The 21,401-nt window shown below is 47.4% G+C and overlaps 3 protein-coding genes across 3 annotated transcripts; all 3 read left to right on the top strand.

Annotated features, from left to right (window-relative positions):
- Nucleotides 1-8,723: 8,723 nt before the first annotated feature.
- On the top strand, nucleotides 8,724-9,926 carry LOC117190134 (axoneme-associated protein mst101(2)-like). Its single transcript, XM_033395216.1, has 3 exons — nucleotides 8,724-8,887; nucleotides 8,958-9,784; nucleotides 9,895-9,926. The coding sequence occupies exons 1-3, from the start codon at nucleotides 8,724-8,726 to the stop codon at nucleotides 9,924-9,926; spliced, it is 1,023 nt and encodes a 340-aa protein (XP_033251107.1).
- Nucleotides 9,927-10,030: 104 nt separating this feature from the next.
- Nucleotides 10,031-10,651, top strand: LOC117190133 (L-lactate dehydrogenase A chain-like). The gene has a single exon (XM_033395215.1). It carries the CDS (start codon nucleotides 10,031-10,033, stop codon nucleotides 10,649-10,651), a length of 621 nt encoding a protein of 206 aa, XP_033251106.1.
- A 55-nt stretch (nucleotides 10,652-10,706) lies between these two features.
- Nucleotides 10,707-20,359, top strand: LOC117189421 (axoneme-associated protein mst101(2)-like). Its single transcript, XM_033394548.1, has 2 exons — nucleotides 10,707-12,421; nucleotides 20,068-20,359. The coding sequence occupies exons 1-2, from the start codon at nucleotides 10,841-10,843 to the stop codon at nucleotides 20,251-20,253; spliced, it is 1,767 nt and encodes a 588-aa protein (XP_033250439.1). The 5' UTR covers nucleotides 10,707-10,840; the 3' UTR covers nucleotides 20,254-20,359.
- The last annotated feature ends 1,042 nt before the right edge of the window (nucleotides 20,360-21,401 follow it).

Here is a 21,401-nt window from a genome sequence, read left to right as displayed (position 1 = left end):
ACGGCAACGGTCCGATTCGCTGCAAAATTCTAATCAAAACGAGGGGGAACGTTGTGAGTTGCTGCGTACACCGCAACTCTACAGTTATACCCGATACTAAGTCAGTATGGCTCTCCTCCGGCAGACGCTGCTAATATTAAACGACACGACAAAGAGTGCGTGCGAGAGAGACAGAAAATCAGTCTGAGCGTGACGTCGGGCGCTGCGTGGCCACTGCAAATTGATTTCTTGCTTTTGGCTACAAAAATGATCCGATCTGATCCAGATTCAGCAATCTGATAGATATAGTCATTATCTATGATTCTGCGTTTTTAGTTTTCTCGAATGTGCAATATTGTGGATGCAACAGATTTTCGTTCTTTGTGGGGGCGGAAGGGGGTGGGGCGAAATTCTGAGATATACGTTTTATAGTGAGATCTAACAGAAGTGCGGATACCAAATTTGGTTACTCTAGCCTTAATAGTCTCTGAGATTTGTGGATACCCCAGATTTTCGTCCTTTGCGGGGGCGGAAGGGGGTGGGGCGAAATTTGGACACGAAACGGTCAAGGTCCGATATCACAGGAGTGTGAATACCAAATTTGGTTGCTCTGGCTCTTATAGGTTCTGAGATCCTTGAACTCATATTTTGCAATTGGCAAAGCCGACCATGAAACCTGTGTGTTAGAGAGAGACAGAGCGAGAAAGAATGAAATTGTTTTCTTGATTCTGGCTATAATAATTATACGATCTGGTTGAGATTTCACACTCTAGAACATATAGTCATCCTCTACGATTCTGCGTTTTTGGTTTTATCGTATCTTTAAAAATGTGGATGCCACAGATTTTCGTCCTTTGTGGGGGCGGAAGTGGGCGGGGCAAAGTTTTGAAATATTTTTGTAGCAGTGACATATCACAGATGTCTGGATCCAAAAAAAACGTTGCTCTAGCTCTTATAGTCTTTGAGCACTAGGCGCTGAAGGGGACGGACGGACGGACGGACGGACGGACGGACGGACGGACGGACGGACGGACAGACGGACAGACAGACAGGGCTCAATCGACTCGGCTATTGATGCTGATCAAGAGTATATATACTTTATGGGGTCGGAAACGATTCCTTCTGGACGTTACACACATCCACTTTTACCACAAATCTAATATACCCCAATACTCATTTTGAGTATCGGGTATAAAAACACAATGCGAATCTCCGTTGAATTTGTTCAACTTGTTCTTTTGCCTTTCTATGTACACACATACACTAATGAGTCTATGCCATTTTTTTAGCACTGCTTTTCACTAAGCACCAAACAATGTTTATTGTTTCTCACTGTTTCTGTTTTATACTGTTTCTGGGTGAATTGGTGTCTGGGCCCATAACCAGCAGAAGATCAGTATACAGAATTATATGTGCTTCCGAGTAACATACGCAAGAGACAGACGCCGAAAGAAGAATATCGATATAAGAACATCGATATGAGAACATCGATATGCAGCAGGGCACATGCGCAGTGTTGTTAGAGATCAATATCTAATTATCGTGGCGGTCACTTTGAACAGTTTAAGGGACAGTTCAGGGGATAGGGTTTGACAGAGGGAGTTATAATTATGGCATAAAACCCTAAAAGGTTCATGATCAGCATAATTAGACCTACATATGGGTAGACGGATAGGCCGAAAAGTACGGGTAGGTCTAGATGGAATGGCCAAGTCAATCTGACCCAAAAGAGTTTGGGAGTCAACAGTCCCAAGAAGGAGCTTGTGCACGAACATTACGCCATTGCATATTCTGCGATGGTGCAACGACGGCAGGTCAATAAGATTTAGCCTAGACCGGTAGGGTGGCAAGATTCTACCCGAGTCCCAGTTAAAGTTCCGAAGGGCAAAAATTAAAAATTGCTTTTGCACGGATTCAATAACAGCCTGCTGCTCTTTATACTGCGGGCTCCACACACAAGAACAATACTCCAATATAGGACGTACTAACGAGATGTACAGTTGTTTCGTAACGTACGGGTCGTCAAACTCCTTGGACCAACGCTTGATGAACGCTAAAACACCCTAAGCTTTATTAACAGTTGCAGCTATATGGGTGTTGAAACACATCTTATGATCAAAAAGGACTCCGAGGTCATTTGAACTCGAAATTCGCTCAAGGACATGATTACCTAGAACATATGAGACAAAATGAGGAGCGCGACGGTAAAATGTCATAAGTTTGCATTTGGAAAGGTTCAGAAAAAGAAGATTAGTTGAACACCACAATAGTAGTTCACTTAGATCAAGTTGAAGGCGTGTGTGCAAATACCAATCAGAGTAAGAAAGACAGATTTTGACATCATCAGCATACATTAGTGTAGTAGAGTATTTTCTGATTTGACGAAGGTCGTTCACAAATAAAATAAACAGAAGCGGGCCCAGATGAATTTTCTGTGGCACACCTGAAGTAACATTAACAGTATTTGACAACACGTTAGAAAACAAAACACGTTGAGTACGGTTAGAGAGATAGGACAAAATCCAATCTAGAAGATTCGTTGGGAACCCTAATAAAGAGAGCTTTTGAATAAGCAGAGCATGGATCACAGAATCGAATGCCTTGCTGAAGTCCGTAAAAACTACATCCGTCTGCAAACCAATTTGAAAACCACGGTGGATTAGGTTAGAAAACTCAAGAAGGTTAGTCGATGTTGAACGATGTCTGAAAAAACCGTGTTGCGACGGAGATATCAAGCTGCAACAAAGATGTTGCAGTTGCCGGGTGACCAGGAACTCAAGAAGCTTCGGGATGGCGGAAAGCTTTGCGATACCACGATAGTTTTCAATGTTTGATCTTGAACCTTTTTTGTGAAGCGGAATGATGTAGGACTCATTCCAAATTACTGGGAGACAAGACTGTTCCAAGGAGAGGTTGAAGAGAAAGGTCAAGGGTTTGCAAAGGGACTGGGCACAGTGTTTTAAGATGCAACTTGGTACCTTATCTGGACCCGCAGAAAACGATATGTCCATAGATGACAAACCTTCCAGAACAACGCTTTCCTCGAAAAAGGGCAGAAAAATGCTGTTAGCTTGAGGTAGCTGGTACGGATACGGATTGGATGCGTTGTAAATATGAGACGAGTACGTTGTTTGGAAAAAGTTAGCGAAAAAATTTGCAATACCAACAGCAGAAGCTTCTGTTTTGTTCTGGTAATGAAGGGACGGAGGAAAAACGTTTGACTTGCGCTTAGAGTTAACGAACGAATAGAATTTTTTAGGATCACTACGAAAGTTACTACTACATTGTGAAAGGTTATGATTATAACACTGACTATTGACGGCAAGGAACAGAGAGCGAGCGGAGGAGTATAGAGCTAAGGAGAACCAGGGAGGCTTGGACGATACAGGTACAGTGATATCTGGAACAAACGTATTAAGGGCGGAGTAAATAGAACTATAAAACGAGTTAACAGTTGCATCTATGTTCGGTAATGAATAAAGAAACGACCAATCAACACGCGAGAGATGTAGATCTAAATCGATAAAGTTCGTTTTGCGAAAACACTTTATGTGACAAGGAGCCATGGAACTGTCAGCACCACCAGATTGTGTACACTCCAGTGATATCAACAAAGTTGGATGGTAAGGATCTTCAGGGAGAGATATTGGGCTTGCTCTAGATACCGTAGCAAGAGAACCATCGTTAACAAAAACAAGGTCAAGAAGTCTGTCCCTAATGTTTTTAACGGCATTAATTTGGACAAGGGAAGCCGTTAGCCCATTGATAAAGTCATTATGGCAATTGGGAAACAACAGGTTAGCGTCATTACAAGGCAGCCAAGAAAGAAATGGGAGGTTAAAGTCCCCCATGACAATAATTCGATCATTGCACCCTAATGCAGAAACAACATTATTAATTACTGAGAGGTGGTGTAAGTAAAGCTCAGCATCAGAGCTCAGCAAAAGCAGGTTAAATAGAAAAATGCGGAGCCTACACGAACTTTGACTGCAACAAATTCAATTCCATGAATGTTATTGAATGGGAATAACTCAGATGAGAAAACAGATTTAACTGCAATCAGAACCCCACCTGCAAAAGATGGGCGGTCCATTCTATAAATAGTGTAACTATCAATGAAAATTTCATGATCATTGACAGAGGAGTTAAGCCAGGTTTCGGTAAACGCGATGGCATCGAAATCAAAGGACGCGCTATTAGTATGAATTTGACGCAATTTTCCCAGCAAACTGCGGACGTTCTGATAGTGCATGGAAAAATAGTACATCAGTTTTTTGGAGCATGTTCGGTAATTCTTGGATTTGAGTTCGAATCTTTGAGAAGGAACTCATGCACAATTGTATGCTCAGGCTATATTGACGGTTCTAGAGAACAGGATAGTAAAGAATCAGGGAGAAGAATTTTAAAGGATGATATGTTGCGCTTATGTTTAAATGTAAATTTAGTCACAACTATATCAACAGGCGAAGTGTTAAGTTTAGCGGCAAGATGTTAATTAACATCCTCCGTTGTAGCCTCAGGAATAAGACGAGAAACAAATATTGCTTTCCAAGGGACCACTGCTCTAAGTTGAAGTCCCGAGCGAGAACGAGATGGTGGAGCCACTCCTAAAAGAGATCTCGGTACAAGGGCAGAGGAATTGGCAGCAATGGCTGTAGCAGGAATTGTAGTAGGAATTGGAGCAGGAATTGGAGCAGGAATTGGCAAGACGTCGTCAGCAACCAGCAAAAATCAAATTAAAAAAAATTATAAACATAATAAACAAGCTCAGCTTGCAGCATCGGGCCACGGGTTCGCATTTATGATGCGGAAAATGACAAAGAGTGATCAAATAAATAATGAACTCGGTTTTATACTCGACTCTGGTGCAACGGATCATTTGATCAATGATGACTCGCTGTACGCCGATTGCATCGAATTGGAGCAGCCAATTAAAATCGCTGTGGCAAAAGAAGGCGAGTTTTTATATGCCACTAAGCGTGGAATTGTGCGGCTGCACAATGGACACAATATCACACTGGAGGATGTGCTCTACTGCAAGGAGGCAGCAGGAAACCTCATGTCTGTCAAGCGTCTGCAACAGGCAGGGATGTCAATTAAGTTTGACTGTGGTGGTGTCTCCATATCAAAAAAATGGAGTAATTGTTGTTAAACATACAGGTATGTTGGATATACCTGTAGTCAAATTCCAAGCATACAGTGGAGATGCTAGGAACAAAAATAATTATCGATTATGGCATGATAGGTTGAGGCATATAAGCAATGCAAAATTGCTTGAAATAAAGAATAATAATTTATTTAATGACAGTAATCTTCTTGGTAATTTAAAAATAACAGATGAAGTTTGTGAGTCATGTTTAAATGGGAAACAGGCTAGGTTGCCATTTAAGCAATCTAAAGATAAAAGTTATATAAAACGACCCTTGTTTTTAATACATTCAGATGTATGTGGCCCCATTAAACCAGTTACACTAGACGATAAAAATTATTTTGTGATCTTCGTAGATCAATTTACACATTATTGTGTAACCTATTTGTTAAAATATAAATCAGATGTATTCAATGTATTTAAAGATTTTGTAGCAAAGAGCGAGGCTCATTTTAATTTCAATATTGTCAATTTGTACATTGACAACGGTATAGAATACCTGTCGAATGAAATGCGTGAGTTCTGCGTTAATAAAGGAATAAGTTATCATTTGACAGTGCCACATACACCTCAGTTGAATGGTGTTTCGGAGCGAAAGATAAGAACCATTACAGAGAAAGCTCGTGCTATGGTAAATGGTGCAAAATTAGACAAAAGTTTTTGGGGTGAAGCTGTGCTAACTGCAACATATCTAATCAACAGAATTCCAAGCAAAGCACTTGGTGATTGTAAAATGACCCCATATGAGCTGTGGCACAATAGAAAGCCCAATTTAAAGTTTTTAAGAGTGTTCGGTTCAACCGTGTATGTGCACAACAAAATTAAAAAAGGTAAATTTGATGAGAAATCATTCAAAGCTATCTTGATAGGGTATGAACAAAATGGACTCAAATTGTGGGATGTCATTAAAGGAAAAGTTATTGTTGCAAGAGATGTTGTCGTAGACGAGACTAATATGCTTTATTCTAGAGAAGTAAAATTTGAAACAGATTTCCCGAAAGAAAGTAAGGAAAGAAGTCAACAAGAATTCCTGAATGAGAGTAAGGAATCTGATCAGCTTAATTTCCCGAATGATAGTACGGAATGTGGAATCCTGAATGAGAGTAAGGAATGTGATCAGTTTTATCTCCCGAATGATAGTACGAAATGTGGAATCCTGAATGAGAGTAAGGAATGTGATCAGTTTAATTTCCCGAATGAAAGTAAGGAAAGTGAAATCCTGAATGAAAGTAAGGAATGCGAAAAGCTGAATTTTCCGAATGAAAGTAGGAAAAGAAAAACTGATTTCCTGAACGATAGTAAGGAATTATATATCCCGAATGAGAGTAAGGATTGTGAAAAAGCTGATCAGCCAGATAATTGTCGTGAAGAAAATAAGGATACTAATATAATTAGTAGAAAAAGTGAGAGGTTAAAGTCTAAGCCGAAGGTGTCTTATAAAGAACATGATAAAAGCTTTAACAAATTTATATTAAATGCCCATATAATGTTTGATGAAGTTCCAAATTCTTTTGATGAAATAAATTTTAGGAATGATAAATCTGATTGGGAGGAGGCAATAAATACAGAGTTAAATACCCATGAAATTAATAACACCTGGACAATTATAGAGAAGCCAGAAAACAAAAATATTGTAGACAGTAGATGGGTATTTTCCATTAAATATAATGAACTAGGAGTCCCAATAAAAGACAAAGCTGGACTGGTTGCAAGAGGATTTACTCAAAAGAACCAAGTAGACTATGAAGAAAAATTTGCTCCCGTTGCTAGAATTGCCAGTTTTAGGTTCGTACTATCATTGGCAGTCCAGTTTAATTTGAAAGTCCATCAGCTTTCCTCAATGGTACATTAAGTGAGGAGATATATATGCGGCCTCCTCAGGGCGTATCATGCGGTGCTGGGCATGTATGCAAACTGAACAAAGCCATTTATGGGCTCAAACAAGCAGCATTGAAAGGATTCGATTTTGTAAACTCTCCCGTGGATCGTTGCATATATATTCTTGATAGAGGTGACATAAAGAAAAACATATATGTATTATTATATGTTGATGATGTAGTAATAGCGACAAGGGATATGGATAGAATGAATAATTTAAAAAAGTATTTAAGCGAAAGATTTAGAATGACTGACTTAAATGAGATAAAACATTTAATCGGTATCAGAGTAGAAATGTTTGAAGACAAAATATATTTGAGTCAAGCTGCATATGTGGAAAGAATTTTAAATAAATTTAACATGGATAGTTGCAATTTAGTCAGTACTCCATTACTAAATAAACTAAATTATGAGTTACTTAACTCAGATGAAGACTGCAATGCTCCATGTCGTAACCTTATTGCCTGTTTAATGTACATAATGCTGTGTACACGACCAGATTTAGCTGCTGCTGTAAATATCTTGAGTAGATATAGTAGCAAGAACAATGCTGAGTTATGGCAATGTTTAAAAAGGGTTATTAGATATTTAAAGGGAACTATTGATATGAAGCTTATATTTAAAAAGAATACATCATTTGAAAATACATTAGTTGGCTATGTAGACTCCGATTGGGGTAGTAATGAGATTGATAGAAAAAGTACAACGAGTTATTTGTTTAAAATGTTCGATTCCAATTTAATTTGTTGGAATACAAAAAGACAGAATTCAGTGGCAGCTTCATCAACTGAAGCTGAATATATGGCCCTATTTGAAGCTGTAGGAGAAGCTTTATGGCTAAAGTCTCTTCTAAATAGTATTAATCTTAAACTCGACAGACCCATTAAAATTTATGAAGACAGCCAAGGCTGTATTAGCATTGCAAATAATCCCTCATGTCATAAAAGAGCAAAGCATATTGATATAAAATATCATTTTTCAAGAGAACAGATAGAAACTAATGAGATTTCTCTTGAGTATATTAATACAGACAACCAACTTGCTGACATCTTCACGAAGCCACTACCTGCTGGAAGATTTGCGGAACTGCGGAACAAATTAGGACTACTACAAGAAGAATGATTCCAATTTAATGAAAACATGAACATGAAGCTTTATTAACGATTTTATTACATTAATTTATATATATATTTTTTTTTTTTTGATTTGAACCAAAAGAACCAATGAATTGTTAAAGTAATTTAATTTTATGTTAATCTAATTTTAAAGTGATCTGATCGGGTTTTTCTGGGTTTTCCCCGTATCCTTAGAGCAAATGCTAGATCACATAACACTTCCCAGAATGCACACCAACCACATTAGAATAACAATTGAATGTTACCTTTTTGATTTAATGATGAAAACATTTTTTTTTTATTTTTATGATTTTGATGATTAATGTTATTTTTGAGGGGGGCGTGTTGGAATACGCCTATTCCACAATTCAAATAATAACATGAAATACTATTAAATAATACTATCGATATATTAAGTATTATTATGTATTATTATTGAAGTGTCCACTTCCTCTTTCTTTTCTGATCTCGAATCGAATGTACGTGGTACCGGTGTTGCAGTGAAAAAGTAATCAAGAAATACATAAATAATCTTTTAAGAAAAATATAACTTGGTACTGTCATTCGTTTACTAATTGTCATAGCTAGTTATCCAATAGGCAATGATCAAGAATCGGGTGGACAAGTGCATCATAGAGAAGACGAAGGCGTTCAAGGAGTGCGTCGAGGGTTCCGCCGACAAGCAGCAGCAGGACATCCTGCGGATAATGATGCGCTGCCTGAAGACGGGCATCCGGAAGATCTGCGCCGACAGTGTCATGAGCGCGTTCTTCCGGGCAAAGGCGGAGGCAGGCGCGAATAAGATCCGGCAAATGTTGAAGCAATGCGGCGAAAAGTTCCCGAAGGGGGCCGGCTCAAACAGAGCCCAATGCGGTGGATATCATCCAGACGAAGTGCCGGGGAATGGGCGAAAACAAGAAGCTACAGGCTCCGGGAGGGAATCAGGCAGAGCGCTCCCGATTCGCCAAGAAGGTGGATCAGTGCGTGGCCAGTGAGTGGAAGGATCTGTGCTCTTCGCGCTGCAATCTCAGCGAGAAGGAGCAGGTGGAGCTGGACCGCATGCAGCAATGCGTCTGCGACCAAATCAAGGAGAACAGCCGCAAGCAGGTCCTCAGGGAGATGTGCGTAGATGGCGGCCAGCAGCTCAGAAAGAAGGCCAACTCTGAAGTTCTTTCCTTCAAGGCAAGGCCTAAAGAAGTAGCCGAGGAAGTGCCCAAGGAAAAGCCTTCTCCCCCGCCAAAGGAATCCCTGAATCCTGAGGTGGAAAAGTGCGTGCAGGCGAAACTGCAGACTGTTGAGGGTTTTATAAGGTCCTTGAGCGATGATGAAGACACGGCTCGCGAGAATATATCCGAATGTGCCAGGATCAAGCTGAGGGAACAGTGCGAGGCAGAGATTCAGCAAAGAAAACTCGAAGAGATTCAGCGAAAGAAATGCTTGGAAAAGAGGGACCGAAAGGAGGCAGAGGTTCAGCAAAGAAAACTCGCGGAAAAGAGAGCCCGCAAGGAAGCAGAGGCTCTGCGAAGAAAGTGCCAGGAGAAGAGAGCCCGAAAGGAAGCAGAGGCCAAGGCAAAGGACGACAAATGCCTGCAAGGAGGGCCGAGAGGCGGAGGCGGAGCCGAAGCTGTTGTCAATCAGGAACTGCTGAAGCACTTCCGGGAGTGTTTGTTCAAAAAGCTCGGCGGACCGCACAACACCCAGCCGGGCCGAAAGGTGACCATTGCGGGCGCCGGCGCCGTGGGCATGGCCTGTGCCATGGCCCTCCTCTGCAAGGGCGTCACCAACCACGTGGCCCCCTTCGATGATCAGAAGGATTGGGTGGCGGCGGAGCGGCTGGACATGCTGCACGGCTCGATGTTCATCAACAATCCGCTGATCGAGCAGTGCAACGGACATTGTCAAGGCGGTGATGCCGGCACTGCTGGAGCAGAGTCTGGTGACCAATCACGCGGACGTGATGGCCTGGGTGGCCCGCAAGGTGACCAATCTGCCGTACGAGCGCTGCTTCAGCACTGGCTGTCACCTGGACACGGCCCGCTTCCTCCTGTTCATCGGCCAGCTGTTGGGGATCGCGGCCCGCTTCGTCCACGGCTACGTGATCGGGGAGCACGGCGGCAGCTCGGTGCCTCTGTGGTCGACGGTGAGCGTCGGGGGCGTGCGCCTGCAGGAGATCCTTCCCGTCATTGGCAATGAGAACGACCCCATGTACTGGTCAGCGGTCCACAAGGATGTGGTGGAGGCGGCCTTCAGGGTGATCGCCGTCAAGGGCTACGCCAACTGGGCCATCGGCCTCACCGTCGCCGACGTCGTCTCGGCGATATTCGAGGACAGCCATCGGGTGCTGACGCTGTCCACCAACGTCCAGGGCTTCTGCGGTGTGAAGGACGAGGTGTTCATGTCCGTTCCCTGCGTCGTCTCCGCCCACGGGATCTCGGCGATTTGCCGGCCGAAGCTAAGCGACTGGGAGAAGAAGCGGTTCTTGAAGTCCGCACAGATACTGCTGGAGGCCCAATGCTCCATCAAAGTGTAATCATTTGTACTCCCCCCCAACTCCCCTCACCCAGGATCCAGTCGGCCCTGAGATCTCAATCACCGTGTGACTTCACTCTCAGTTTTTATTATTATTTTATTAAAATTCCCCGTTACTTGCCGCACGTTCATTAGGTGGTAGTTTTTATTCGATCACATACGAAAATTGGCCTCAAATGTTGCACCCGGGATGTGCCACAATCGCCTACACTTGCAGGTACAGCGGTTTCTAGGAAGATTCAGACGTTGGCCCAGCATCGGCAAGGAGCCCGAACCCGCCGCCGCCGCCCCCACTGCCACTGTCCGCCGGATGAACATGGAGCTGCGATCCAGGATGCCGTCGATCAGCGAATGCGAACTGGACCCGCCCATGGCCTGTGACATACCCAACAGCGAAATAAACAAGCCGGACAGGCGCCACTGGTCCACCCCTGGCCTCTCCTCGTCCGTCTGGTCACCAGCCGAGGTACACGAGGAGACCCAGCCCAAGGCGATTGGTGGCAGACTTCGCCGCTTCGCCAAGGAGCCGGAGGCCAGGAGCTGCCTGCGAAGGCGCAACGAGTTGCTCAACCTCAAGATGAGGGGCCTGGACAAGACCCCCCTCTGGTTGCAGGAGCCGCCCGCTTCTAAGGGAGGCGTCTGCACGAAGGAGGGGGGCGCGAAGCCGGTGCCCAAGTACAGTTTTCCGAACTTTATCTGCAATTCCGAGGAGACCAGGACGACAGAGCTGACACCGAAACCATTGACCGAACAGAAGAACGAGCCGCCAGCTCCAGCTGCATGTCTGTCCTCCAGCAACGTGGCGATGAGGAACCGCGAGAAGTTGTTCGAGATTACCAAGAGCCACTGGAGCCAGCTGAAGGAGCCAAGGCCCAGCAAGCAGTTCGAGGATGATTTCGACAATCTGCGGCAGTGGCAGAAGAGCCAGAGCACCTCCAAGCTCCAGCAGGGATACGTGCAGAAGCAGCAGCAGCAGCAGGAGCAGGACCTTAGCAGGAAGTGCGAGGCCAAGCGAAGGGCTCTTCTCGCCGCCGAAAGTCGAGCCACCGCCCGACGGCCCGAGCTGTTGGGGGAAGTGAGAGACGACCCTCAGGAGGCGCAGGATGTTTGCTGGCCAGAAAAGAGCTGCCCGCACCTGAAGGACAACCACATGTGCACGGTAAAGGCCAAGCAGGCGGTAGAGCGCCATCAGAAAGCAAATAAAAGCCTACGAGAATCCTGCCCGATCGCAGCGGAGAAGAAGGCGGCTCGCAGGCAGCAGAAGCATCAGGAGGACATGTGCAAGGACACTGCAAAGCAGAGAGAACAACAAATCTTCATGCTGGAGAGAAAGTGCAAGGATATCCTAGGGGAGCAGGCGCCACAGCGAGGCCTCGGCGAGGAGCTGCAGCTTCGAGAGGTGGAACGGCTGTCCAAGTACCTGAATCTTCTCGAGCTGAAGATGCTCCTGCAAATGAAGAGCAAATTCAAAAGGACGCAGAGTGGCAGGACAGAGAATGGGCAGAAGCAGCTGCCGCAGGTGAAAAAGTGCCTGGAGATCTGGGAGAAACAGGAGCTGGCGGAGAAAGGTAAAGAGCGAGGGATCGACAGCGACTGCGATGGCTTTGTGCTGCAACAGATCGAGGAAATCTCCAAGCTGTGCGCCGCCACGAAGGAAAAGTACGAGAGGCGGAGGAGAAGGCGTTTGGAAAGCGAGGCCCGAAAGAAGGAAGAGGAGGAGCGCATCCGGAAAGAGGAAGCAGAGGCGGCTCTGAGAAAGAAGACAGCCGAGGCACTCCACAGGATATCGCTGATCTCCGATCTGAAGCAAAAGCGCAGGGATATCGCCACCAAACAGCAGCTCTTGCAGCTCAAACACTAGGAGAGGTCCACGGAGGAGAAGCTGAATGAAGAGAAGCAACGCAGGCGGGCGGAGCGTGACCAGTCGAGGGCTGAGCACAAGCAGAGACTCAGGCAAATGAAGCGAATGGTGAGGCAGGGTCGCCTGAGCATTACACAGGACTCGAGCACCCAGAGCCTCGTCATCACTCCCGCCATCTCCAAGTGGCGGCACATGCTGGCGGAACCGCGTGGCCTGGAGGACGCGTTCAATGATCCTTACCCAGAACGTTTAGATGATAGCGCTAAACTTCGGGGTAAGGATGACTGCTGGACGCAGGCCCACCCACAGAGGCATTCTCCTCCGACACCACGAGCCTCCGCCTTCGGATCCACCATCATATCACGCAAGCGCCTGTCCAACCTGAAGCGATATGGCATCAATGACGCTCTGGTGGTCTACTGGCTGCGGGAGGCAGCGTTCCCGCTGGTGCAGCCAGCCGCTCGTTGTGGCACAAAGAACCAGAGCACAACCCTGAACCTTGGGCACCTGCCCCTGCCCCAAAGGCGACAAGACCAGCAACGACGATGCGTCTCATTGAGCGTTCTACATATGTAGTTCCTACTTTCAAATGTGATGCGATATCAAAATTAATGTTAAACAAATTAAATCAATTCAGTTTTTATTCGATACTTTTTTGTGGGTTTCTGTTTCAAAGTAAAAGTATCCACATCACAGCTATAATGCGTTCGATCTATATGATTCCTGAAAACCGAATGACGCTCACACACGGTCATACAAAGGCACACAAAGGACTCGTCCGTTCCATCGGAAAATCAAGCGCAGAGGGAGTGCTTTCGGATCTGGCACAGTAAAAGTAACGAGATCTGCTTCGTTTAGTCCATTTTGGGCGAGCGATTCAAAGTAACGAGAAAGCGGAATCGCTGATTCCAATGAACCGAACGAAGCGAAGCCCGAATTGCAACGAATCGATTCGGCTGCCCGTTAACGTAGGTCGCTATTATGCTTAGACGTTGACGTCTACGTTATGAAAATGTATCACTTGTGCTCGCACTTGTGCTGCAATGATGGGTGCTGACTATTGAGGGACTATGCTCAAACTTTATGGGGCTATTCGTTGCTGCCTTCGGCTTTTTGGAGCTAATGATTCAGGATTGGTTATCTAACTTATTCCAAACTTACAGACAAACATCAAATGTACTGGACGAGGGAACGCCTGATTATTCTCTGCAAAAGAGATCCAACTTGATGGGATATCAAAGGGATATCTGCGTGTGGAATGAAAAGACCGGGCACCGAGTGCCACGGCGAAAACTGTTAATAAATACAATTCTTTGGCCGAAAGCAAAGTCTTCCAAAGGCCAGGGGCTATCAAAGCACTGCTCGGGGAAGGGATAACAGAGCCAAAGCAAACAAAATGGACATGCATACATATATGTACATACATCTCTCCGATTGTATTATTGAAGTAATGAAATTGCCACCAAACACACACACACACACACACACACACACCACACCCGTGTGGTGAGCGGGCAGTAGAATACCACCACAGCATGTCACAGCTTGTCGTATGAGGCGACTAAGAAGACACGGGTATGTTCTGCTCCCTCTAAAGAGCACTAAAGCAACTCGTAACCGCCGGCACAAGCCAGGTATCCCCCGGATAGGTCAAACACACGTGTGAAACACCTAGCTAATACGAGAAGGCGACTAAGACGGAGACCAGTAAAGTCTTAGGATAGGAACTGGACCCCCCTTTTATTAGTTGAATCTCCCCAGGGCTGACGGAAGCCAGCATTCTAGCACTTTAGTACGCGGAATGAAACCCCGCCGAAATGGCTGCTAGGTTAATGCTGCTTCTGCCCCCGTCCCGTGAAAAATTGGCAAATCTCTAAGCACGCTCCTTGTTCCGTAGCCATTAAATTGGACGTACAGGCTCAGTTGAGTCACTCCTGACTAGCGCGGATCCGGCTCTGAACTCCCGACCCCATAAGGGCGGGAGTCAACCCTCGCATGGCCTCCCTGCTTGCATAGACAACCATGGGATCATAGCGCGACTGTACAACAGACCAGGACAACGGCTTACGAGTTGGGACCCAACAAAATGAGTAAAAGTATCACACCCATAACGACGAACGACTCAGAAGGCTTCAATAAAAGCAAAAAAAATGGCGAGAACGCCAACTGGTGAGCGGACCGACGCCCCGCTGCCGGCCCTCCCTGGCCCGGAGCAGCACCAAAAAGCTCAGGGCAGCACAGCGCTGCGCGATCTAGGACGAGAGATCACGCAGCTAGTGGAGATGCTCGAGGATGGCAAGAGGCGATCCATACACCAACCCATGCGGGACTCGATCGAGAGCATAAGGGTGCTGTATGAGCTGGTTGCTATCCAGCTGCACGACGAAGGAGCTAAGGCGGTGATCAGGACCCACCAGTCCTCTCAGACGTCAAGGAAACAGGCTGCAGGTGCACCAACACCCCGGACAAAGAGGACCAAGGCAGCGGTCGAGGTCCAGACCACACCAGGAGTAGCAGTTGAAAAGGACGCCCACGCTGAAAGGGAGAGAAAGGAGCCGGAGGAGACCCCATTTCTGACGGTGACCAACCGGCGCAGAAGGAAGAGGCCGCAAAAGCCGACTGGAGCGCTCGCGGACAAGACGCGACCAGACGCCATCGTCATTGCCACCAAAGGTGAAAAGACCTATGCAGAGATACTGCGCAAGGTTAGGACTGACGAAACCCTGCGTGGACTCGGTGATGCGATCGCCAGGATCAGGAGGACCCAAAAAGGAGAGCTACTTCTACAGCTCAACAAGTCGGGAGAGGAGACGGAGACGTTTAAAAGCCTGGTAGCCAATACGCTGAAGGAGCACGCAGAAGTCCGTAGCCTGTCGCACCGGAGGATATATGCGAGGCTCTGAGAAGCCAGGTGGAATTGGCGGAGCTGTCTGCGGATGACATCCAGCTGAGAAAGGCATACGGCGGAACCCAGACGGCCACAATCAGGCTGCCAGCGGAGAGCGCTCAAAAGGCTCTGAAAATAGGAGTCCTAAAAGTAGGCTGGGTAAGATGCAGACTGCGTGAGCGAATCAGCGTCATCAAATGCTTCAGATGTCTCGAGATTGGGCATATGGCACGACAGTGCAGTAGCAAAGTAGATATGTCCAAGCTGTGTAGAAGATGTGGAAAGGAGAACCACCTGGCAAAGAACTGTAGCCTGGAACCACAGTGCATGCTCTGCAAGGGAACGAGCGCAGACTGGAAGCACGTAGCCGGCAGCGGTAGATGCCCCCAGTTTAGGAACGCCCTGACTAAAAGATCAGCATGAGGTGTACTCAGCTGAACTTAAACCATTGCGAAGCTGCTCAGTCTCTCCTGAGACAAGCAGTCAGGGAGAGGAAGACCGAAGTCGTGCTCATCTGCGAGCCATTCAGGGCGATACCAGGAAGCGGTTGGACCAGCAGCAGTTGCGGCAAGGCGGCCATCTGGGCCGTACAAATCCACCCCCAGGAGATATGCGCAGCCAACGAAGGATTTGTTAGAGCGAGGCTTAGAGAGGTAACCTTCTATGCTAACCTTCTAAGCTGCTATGCCCCGCCGAGCTGGGACCTAGCGCGCTTCCAAAGTATGCTAGCGCATATAGCGGAAGACGCGCGCGGAAGAGCCCCCGTAATAATAGCGGGAGACTTTAATGCGGGGTCCGTAGAGTAGGGCAGTAAGGAAACCAACGCCAGAGGCACGTGTCTGCTCGAGGAATTTGCGTCCTTGGACGTAATACTCGCAAACGATAGGAAGCTAACCTACTTCAAGGCGGGTCGAGGGTCCATTATCGACCTAGCCTTCATGAGCGTCTCACTCCATAGGGGAGCTAGGTGGAGAGTAAGCGAGGAGTTTACGTTCAGCGACCACCAGGCGATCCACTTCGAATGCGGAGCAGCAACGAAAAGACAGCTAGCCAAAATTACCGGACCTAAATGGAAGGGCGACCACCTGGATGTGGAAACCTTCACGGAATATCTGCGCAACGCCAGCTGGAGCCCTGCGCGAGAAACGGCAGAGGGCCTGGCTCAGAAACTGGCGAAGCTCATGGAGGAGGTATGTGATGTGGCAATGCCAAGAAGGAAGCCTTGCAAAAGAGGAGCGCCCTGTTACTGGTGGAATGCGGAGGTTAACCAGCTAAGGAAAGCCTGCCTACGAGCAAGACGGTGCTACCAGAGAGCACGAGGTCGGCCTGAGTTCGAAACCAGGGGAGAGGAACTCCGATCAGCGAAAAGAGCGCTTAAACGTGCCATAAAGGAGAGCAAGTATGCCTGCTTCAGGCAGATATGCGAGGAGGCGGACGTCAACCCTTGGGGGACGGCATATAAGGTCGTCACCAAGAGGATAAGGAGCCAGTCAACACCGGAAGTGACCTGCCCGATCCTGCTTCGTAGCATCGTGGAGGCCCTATTCCCACAGCACCCGTATAGGGAGGAAAGCGTCTCGAGCCAAGACTCCGAGCTGTGGCAACAGATTTCTGTTGAGGAGGTGATAGCGGCTACCAGGAGAATTGGGGATAAAAAGGCACCAGGACCGGACGGTATCCCAAACAAGGCATTGAAGCTTGGAGCAACCACCAGACCAGAAGTATTTGTTGACACGTTCAACAAATGCCTACGGGAAGGAGTGTTTCCAGAGCAGTGGAAAGTGCAGCGGCTAATACTTCTACCCAAAGGAAATAAGTCCCCGGAGGAACCATCAGGATACCGCCCAATATGTTTGCTGGATACGGTCGGCAAAACCCTGGAGAGAATCGTCTACAACCGACTGCAAGTTGTGATCCAGGAGAAGGAGGCCTTATCGGAGTCCCAGTACGGATTCCGGATGGCCAAATCAACGGTCGACGCCATCAAGGCAGTCACCGACATTGCATCCAGAGCGATCGAGGGAATAAGATGGAGATTCGGCACAAAGGAGTACTGCGCGGTGGTGACCCTGGATATCCGTAACGCGTTTAACTCAGCGAACTGGTCTCGGATAAACGAGGCGCTCGGGAGAATTGGAGTTCCCACCTACCTGCTTCGGATAATAGCCAGCTACCTGTCGGGTAGGGTACTGAGGTACGAGACGGAGGAGGGACCAAAGCTCTACAGGGTGACAGCCGGAGTTCCACAGGGATCAGTCTTAGGACCTCTACTGTGGAACATAATGTACGACGACGTCCTGAGACTCCAGCTCCCGCAGGGATGCACGCTTGTCGGTTTCGCTGACGATCTCGACCTGGTCGTGGTAGCCAAAGAGCTCCGAGATGTCGAGGCGACGGCCAACGAGGCAATCCGGATCGTATCCAACTGGATGGAAAACGCGGGATTGGACCTGGCTGGCCACAAAACGGGGGCTGTACTCATCACGAGTCGGAAGAAGGTGGAGTACGCGACGTTTCGCGTGGGTAATGCGACTATTAAGTCGCAGGAGTCAATCCGGTACCTAGGCGTGATGCTGGATAACCGATTGAACTACCGGGCCCACATCGAGTCCGCGAGTCAAAAAGCCTCCCGGATGCAGGCAGCACTCGCAAGGATGCTCCCCAATATTGGTGGACCCAAGGCAGGTCGTCGCATACTCCTGGCGAGAGTAGTGGCCTCGATCCTACTGTACGCTGCGCCGGTGTGGTCTTCAACCCTATCCGGCAACATGAGTCTAAGAAGAAAGATGTCAGTGCCATATCGGCTCTGCGCTCTTCGAGTAGTGTCTGGATATAGGACGGTGTCGGATAACGCAGCCCTGGTCCTCGCGGCCATGATACCGGTGGATATACTAGCGCTCGAGATGACGCCTGTATATGAAGCGCGCGCAGGGATGCGAACTAATGCATCGCTAGAGACCATCCGTGCGTCGGAAAGGCGGGCGCCGATAGAAAAATGGCAGGCAAGATGGGACACGGCCACAAATGGACGGTGGACCCATAGACTAATCCCGGACATTGAGTCATGGATAGGGCGGAGAAGCGGAGAGATGAACTACCACCTCACCCAATTCCTGACGGGTCACGGAGGATACAGGAAGTATCTACATAGGTTCAAACACGAGGATACTCCCGAGTGTCCTGAGTGTTCGAATGAGAGCGAGGATCCGAAGCATGTGATCTACCACTGCACGAGGTACCGCTCAAGTGCGGAGTATTTCCCACGACCAGAGGAGCTAATGGCGTTCATGACGGAGTCCGACGAGAACTGGCAGCGCGTTAGCATCCGCCTAATATCCATCCAGAGCGATCTGAGAAGATGCGAAAGGGAGCGACGCGTAGAGGAGAGTGCCTAACGTAAGCAACCCATCCCCGCGAAGTAATACTTTGCGGTGATCCCGCGGGGAATGAGGTGTGCAGCTGTGCGTGGTGGTGAGTTTAGCTGGGAAGCCCCGAAGGGGTAGTCCAGTTCGTTGACTGGTACGGGCCGGTCGCGTCTCTTAGAGATTCTCACCCGCCGTGGCGTATCCATGGAAAAAAAAAAAAACACACACACACGGGCATGGCTATGCTGCCACAAATATCGTACGAGAGAAAGATTCATGGGGCAGGCAGCACTCAATGTCTGTCAGGGACTTGGTTATGAATTTTATGCCTTTATAACAAGAGAAATGCCATTGGACAGCAGAAGCAGCAGCAGCAAACAGGCTGGAGGTGCCGCCCGGCTGTCCTTCTTACCTCCTTGTGTTTGATCAGGGCGGTATTTGGTTTTTATTTCGTATTGATTCCGAGTTAGTCTTTGCCCCACGTGCCCCACCCCCCCTCCAAAGTACACATGCCTCGTGCAGATGCCTCGTGTGTCCTGCTGTCCTGTTGTCCTGCCATCATCAGCCATCCGTTTAAATTATTAACGTATGAGTAATTTGTATGACATATAAACAAAAGTCCTGTGTTGGTGCCACGGCTGACTGGGTCCTGCAGCAGGAGCTCCCCCTGCTCATCGTGCTGCTGCTGCTCCTGTTTGAGCTTTTTCTGTGTGCCATGTGTCGTCGTCTCTGGTTGCTGTCTGTCTCGTTTTTGGGTTTCCTATTTCAAGACACGGACAGACAGCAGGACGCGGCCAGGGCAGGGCAGGACGTGTCCTTGGGGAGGGGTTTTTGGGCGACAAATGAGTTGTGTGTGTAATTAAGTCCAGGCCAGGCCAATCCAATCCGATATTTGTCAGCACAACACGAACCGCAAATTGATTTCCACTTTAATATTCCTTATTATTCCCCCATCAAAATGCAGATTTTAATTAACACTTTCCTCTCTCTCTCTCTCTTTCTCTCTCTTTGCAGGTAAGAAAACCTACTTGAAGAACAAAAACTCAATCACTAATAGTTGTGCCGGAACGAACCGCAGAACTTTCCGCAGGCCAGTCGAGTCCGGTGCCTTTAATTTAAAAACTTTTTGGGGGAATATCCAAAAGCCTGAAATATATGTACATATATGTAGATCAGGCAAAAAAAGGAGAAAGGTGAAGAGCGAGGGATCGACAGCGACTGCGATGGCTTTGTGCTGCAACAGATCGAGGAAATCTCCAAGCTGTGCGCCGCCACGAAGGAAAAGTACGAGAGGCGGAGCCGAGGCACTCCACAGGATATCGCTGATCTCCGATCTGAAGCAAAAGCGCAGGGATATCGCTACCAAACAGCAGCTCTTGCAGCTCAAACACTTGGAGAGGTCCATGGAGGAGAAGCTGAATGAAGAGAAGCAACGCAGGCGGGCGGAGCGTGACCAGACGAGGGCTGAGCACAAGCAGAGACTCAGGTAAATGAAGCGAATGGTGAGGCAGGGTCGCCTGAGCATTACACAGGACTCGAGCACCCAGAGCCTCGTCATCACTCCCGCCATCTCCAAGTGGCGGCACATGCTGGCGGAACCGCGTGCCCTGGAGGACGCGTTCAGTGATCCTTACCCAGAACGTTTAGATGATAGCGCTAAACTTCGGGGTAAGGATGACTGCCGGACGCAGGCCCAACCACAGAGGCATTCTCCTCCGACAAGACCAGCAACGACGATGCGTCTCATTGAGCATTCTACATATGTAGTTCCTACTTTCTAATGTGATGCGATATCAAAATTAATGTTAAACAGATTAAATCAATTCAGTTTTTATTCGATACTTTTTTGTGGGTTTCTGTTTCAAAGTAAAAGTATCCACATCACAGCTATAATGCGTTCGATCTATATGATTCCTGAAAACCGAATGACGCTCACACACGGTCATACAAAGGCACACAAAGGACTCGTCCGTTCCATCGGAAAATCAAGCGCAGAGGGAGTGCTTTCGGATCTGGCACAGTAAAAGTAACGAGATCTGCTTCGTTTAGTCCATTTTGGGCGAGCGATTCAAAGTAACGAGAAAGCGGAATCGCTGATTCCAATGAACCGAACGAAGCGGAGCCCGAAGCCCGAATTGCAACGAATCGATTCGGCTGCCCGTTCACGTAGGTTAGACGTTGACGTCTACGATATGAAAATGTATCACTTGTGCTCGCACTTGTGCTGCAATGATGGGTGCTGACTATTGAGTGACTATGCTCAAACTTTATGGGGCTATTCGTTGCTGCCTTCGCCTTTTTGGAGCTAATGATTCAGGATTGGTTATCTAACTTATTCCAAACTTACAGACAAACATCAAATGTACTGGACGAGGGAACGCCTGATTATTCTCTGCAAAAGAGATCCAATTCGATGGGATATCAAAGGACATCATAGTACACCTTCTGCGTGTGGAATGAAAAGACCGGGCACCGAGTGCCACGGCGAAAACTGTTAATAAATACAATTCTTTGGCCGAAAGCAAAGTCTTCCAAAGGCCAGTGGCTATCAAAGCACTGCTCGGCGAAGGGATAACAGAGCCAAAGCAAACAAAATGGACATGCATACATATATGTACATACATCTCTCCGATTGTAT

The sequence above is a fragment of the Drosophila miranda genome (assembly GCF_003369915.1).
Source record: "Drosophila miranda strain MSH22 chromosome Y unlocalized genomic scaffold, D.miranda_PacBio2.1 Contig_Y1_pilon, whole genome shotgun sequence".
Lineage (NCBI taxonomy): Eukaryota > Metazoa > Arthropoda > Insecta > Diptera > Drosophilidae > Drosophila > Drosophila miranda.
Note: the sequence above shows the minus strand (reverse complement) of the source record. Positions and strands in the feature narration are given on the sequence as shown.

Coding starts and splice junctions, on each gene's coding strand:
- LOC117190134 (XM_033395216.1), top strand. CDS start 8,724: ATGATCAAGAATCGGGTGGACAAGTGCATCATAGAGAAGACGAAGGCG. Junction 8,888..8,957: donor GCCGACAGTGTCATGAGCGC/GTTCTTCCGGGC, acceptor TGCGGCGAAAAG/TTCCCGAAGGGGGCCGGCTC. Junction 9,785..9,894: donor GCTGAAGCACTTCCGGGAGT/GTTTGTTCAAAA, acceptor CTCCTCTGCAAG/GGCGTCACCAACCACGTGGC.
- LOC117190133 (XM_033395215.1), top strand. CDS start 10,031: ATGCCGGCACTGCTGGAGCAGAGTCTGGTGACCAATCACGCGGACGTG.
- LOC117189421 (XM_033394548.1), top strand. CDS start 10,841: ATGTGCCACAATCGCCTACACTTGCAGGTACAGCGGTTTCTAGGAAGA. Junction 12,422..20,067: donor TGAGAAAGAAGACAGCCGAG/GCACTCCACAGG, acceptor GGCGGAGCCGAG/GCACTCCACAGGATATCGCT.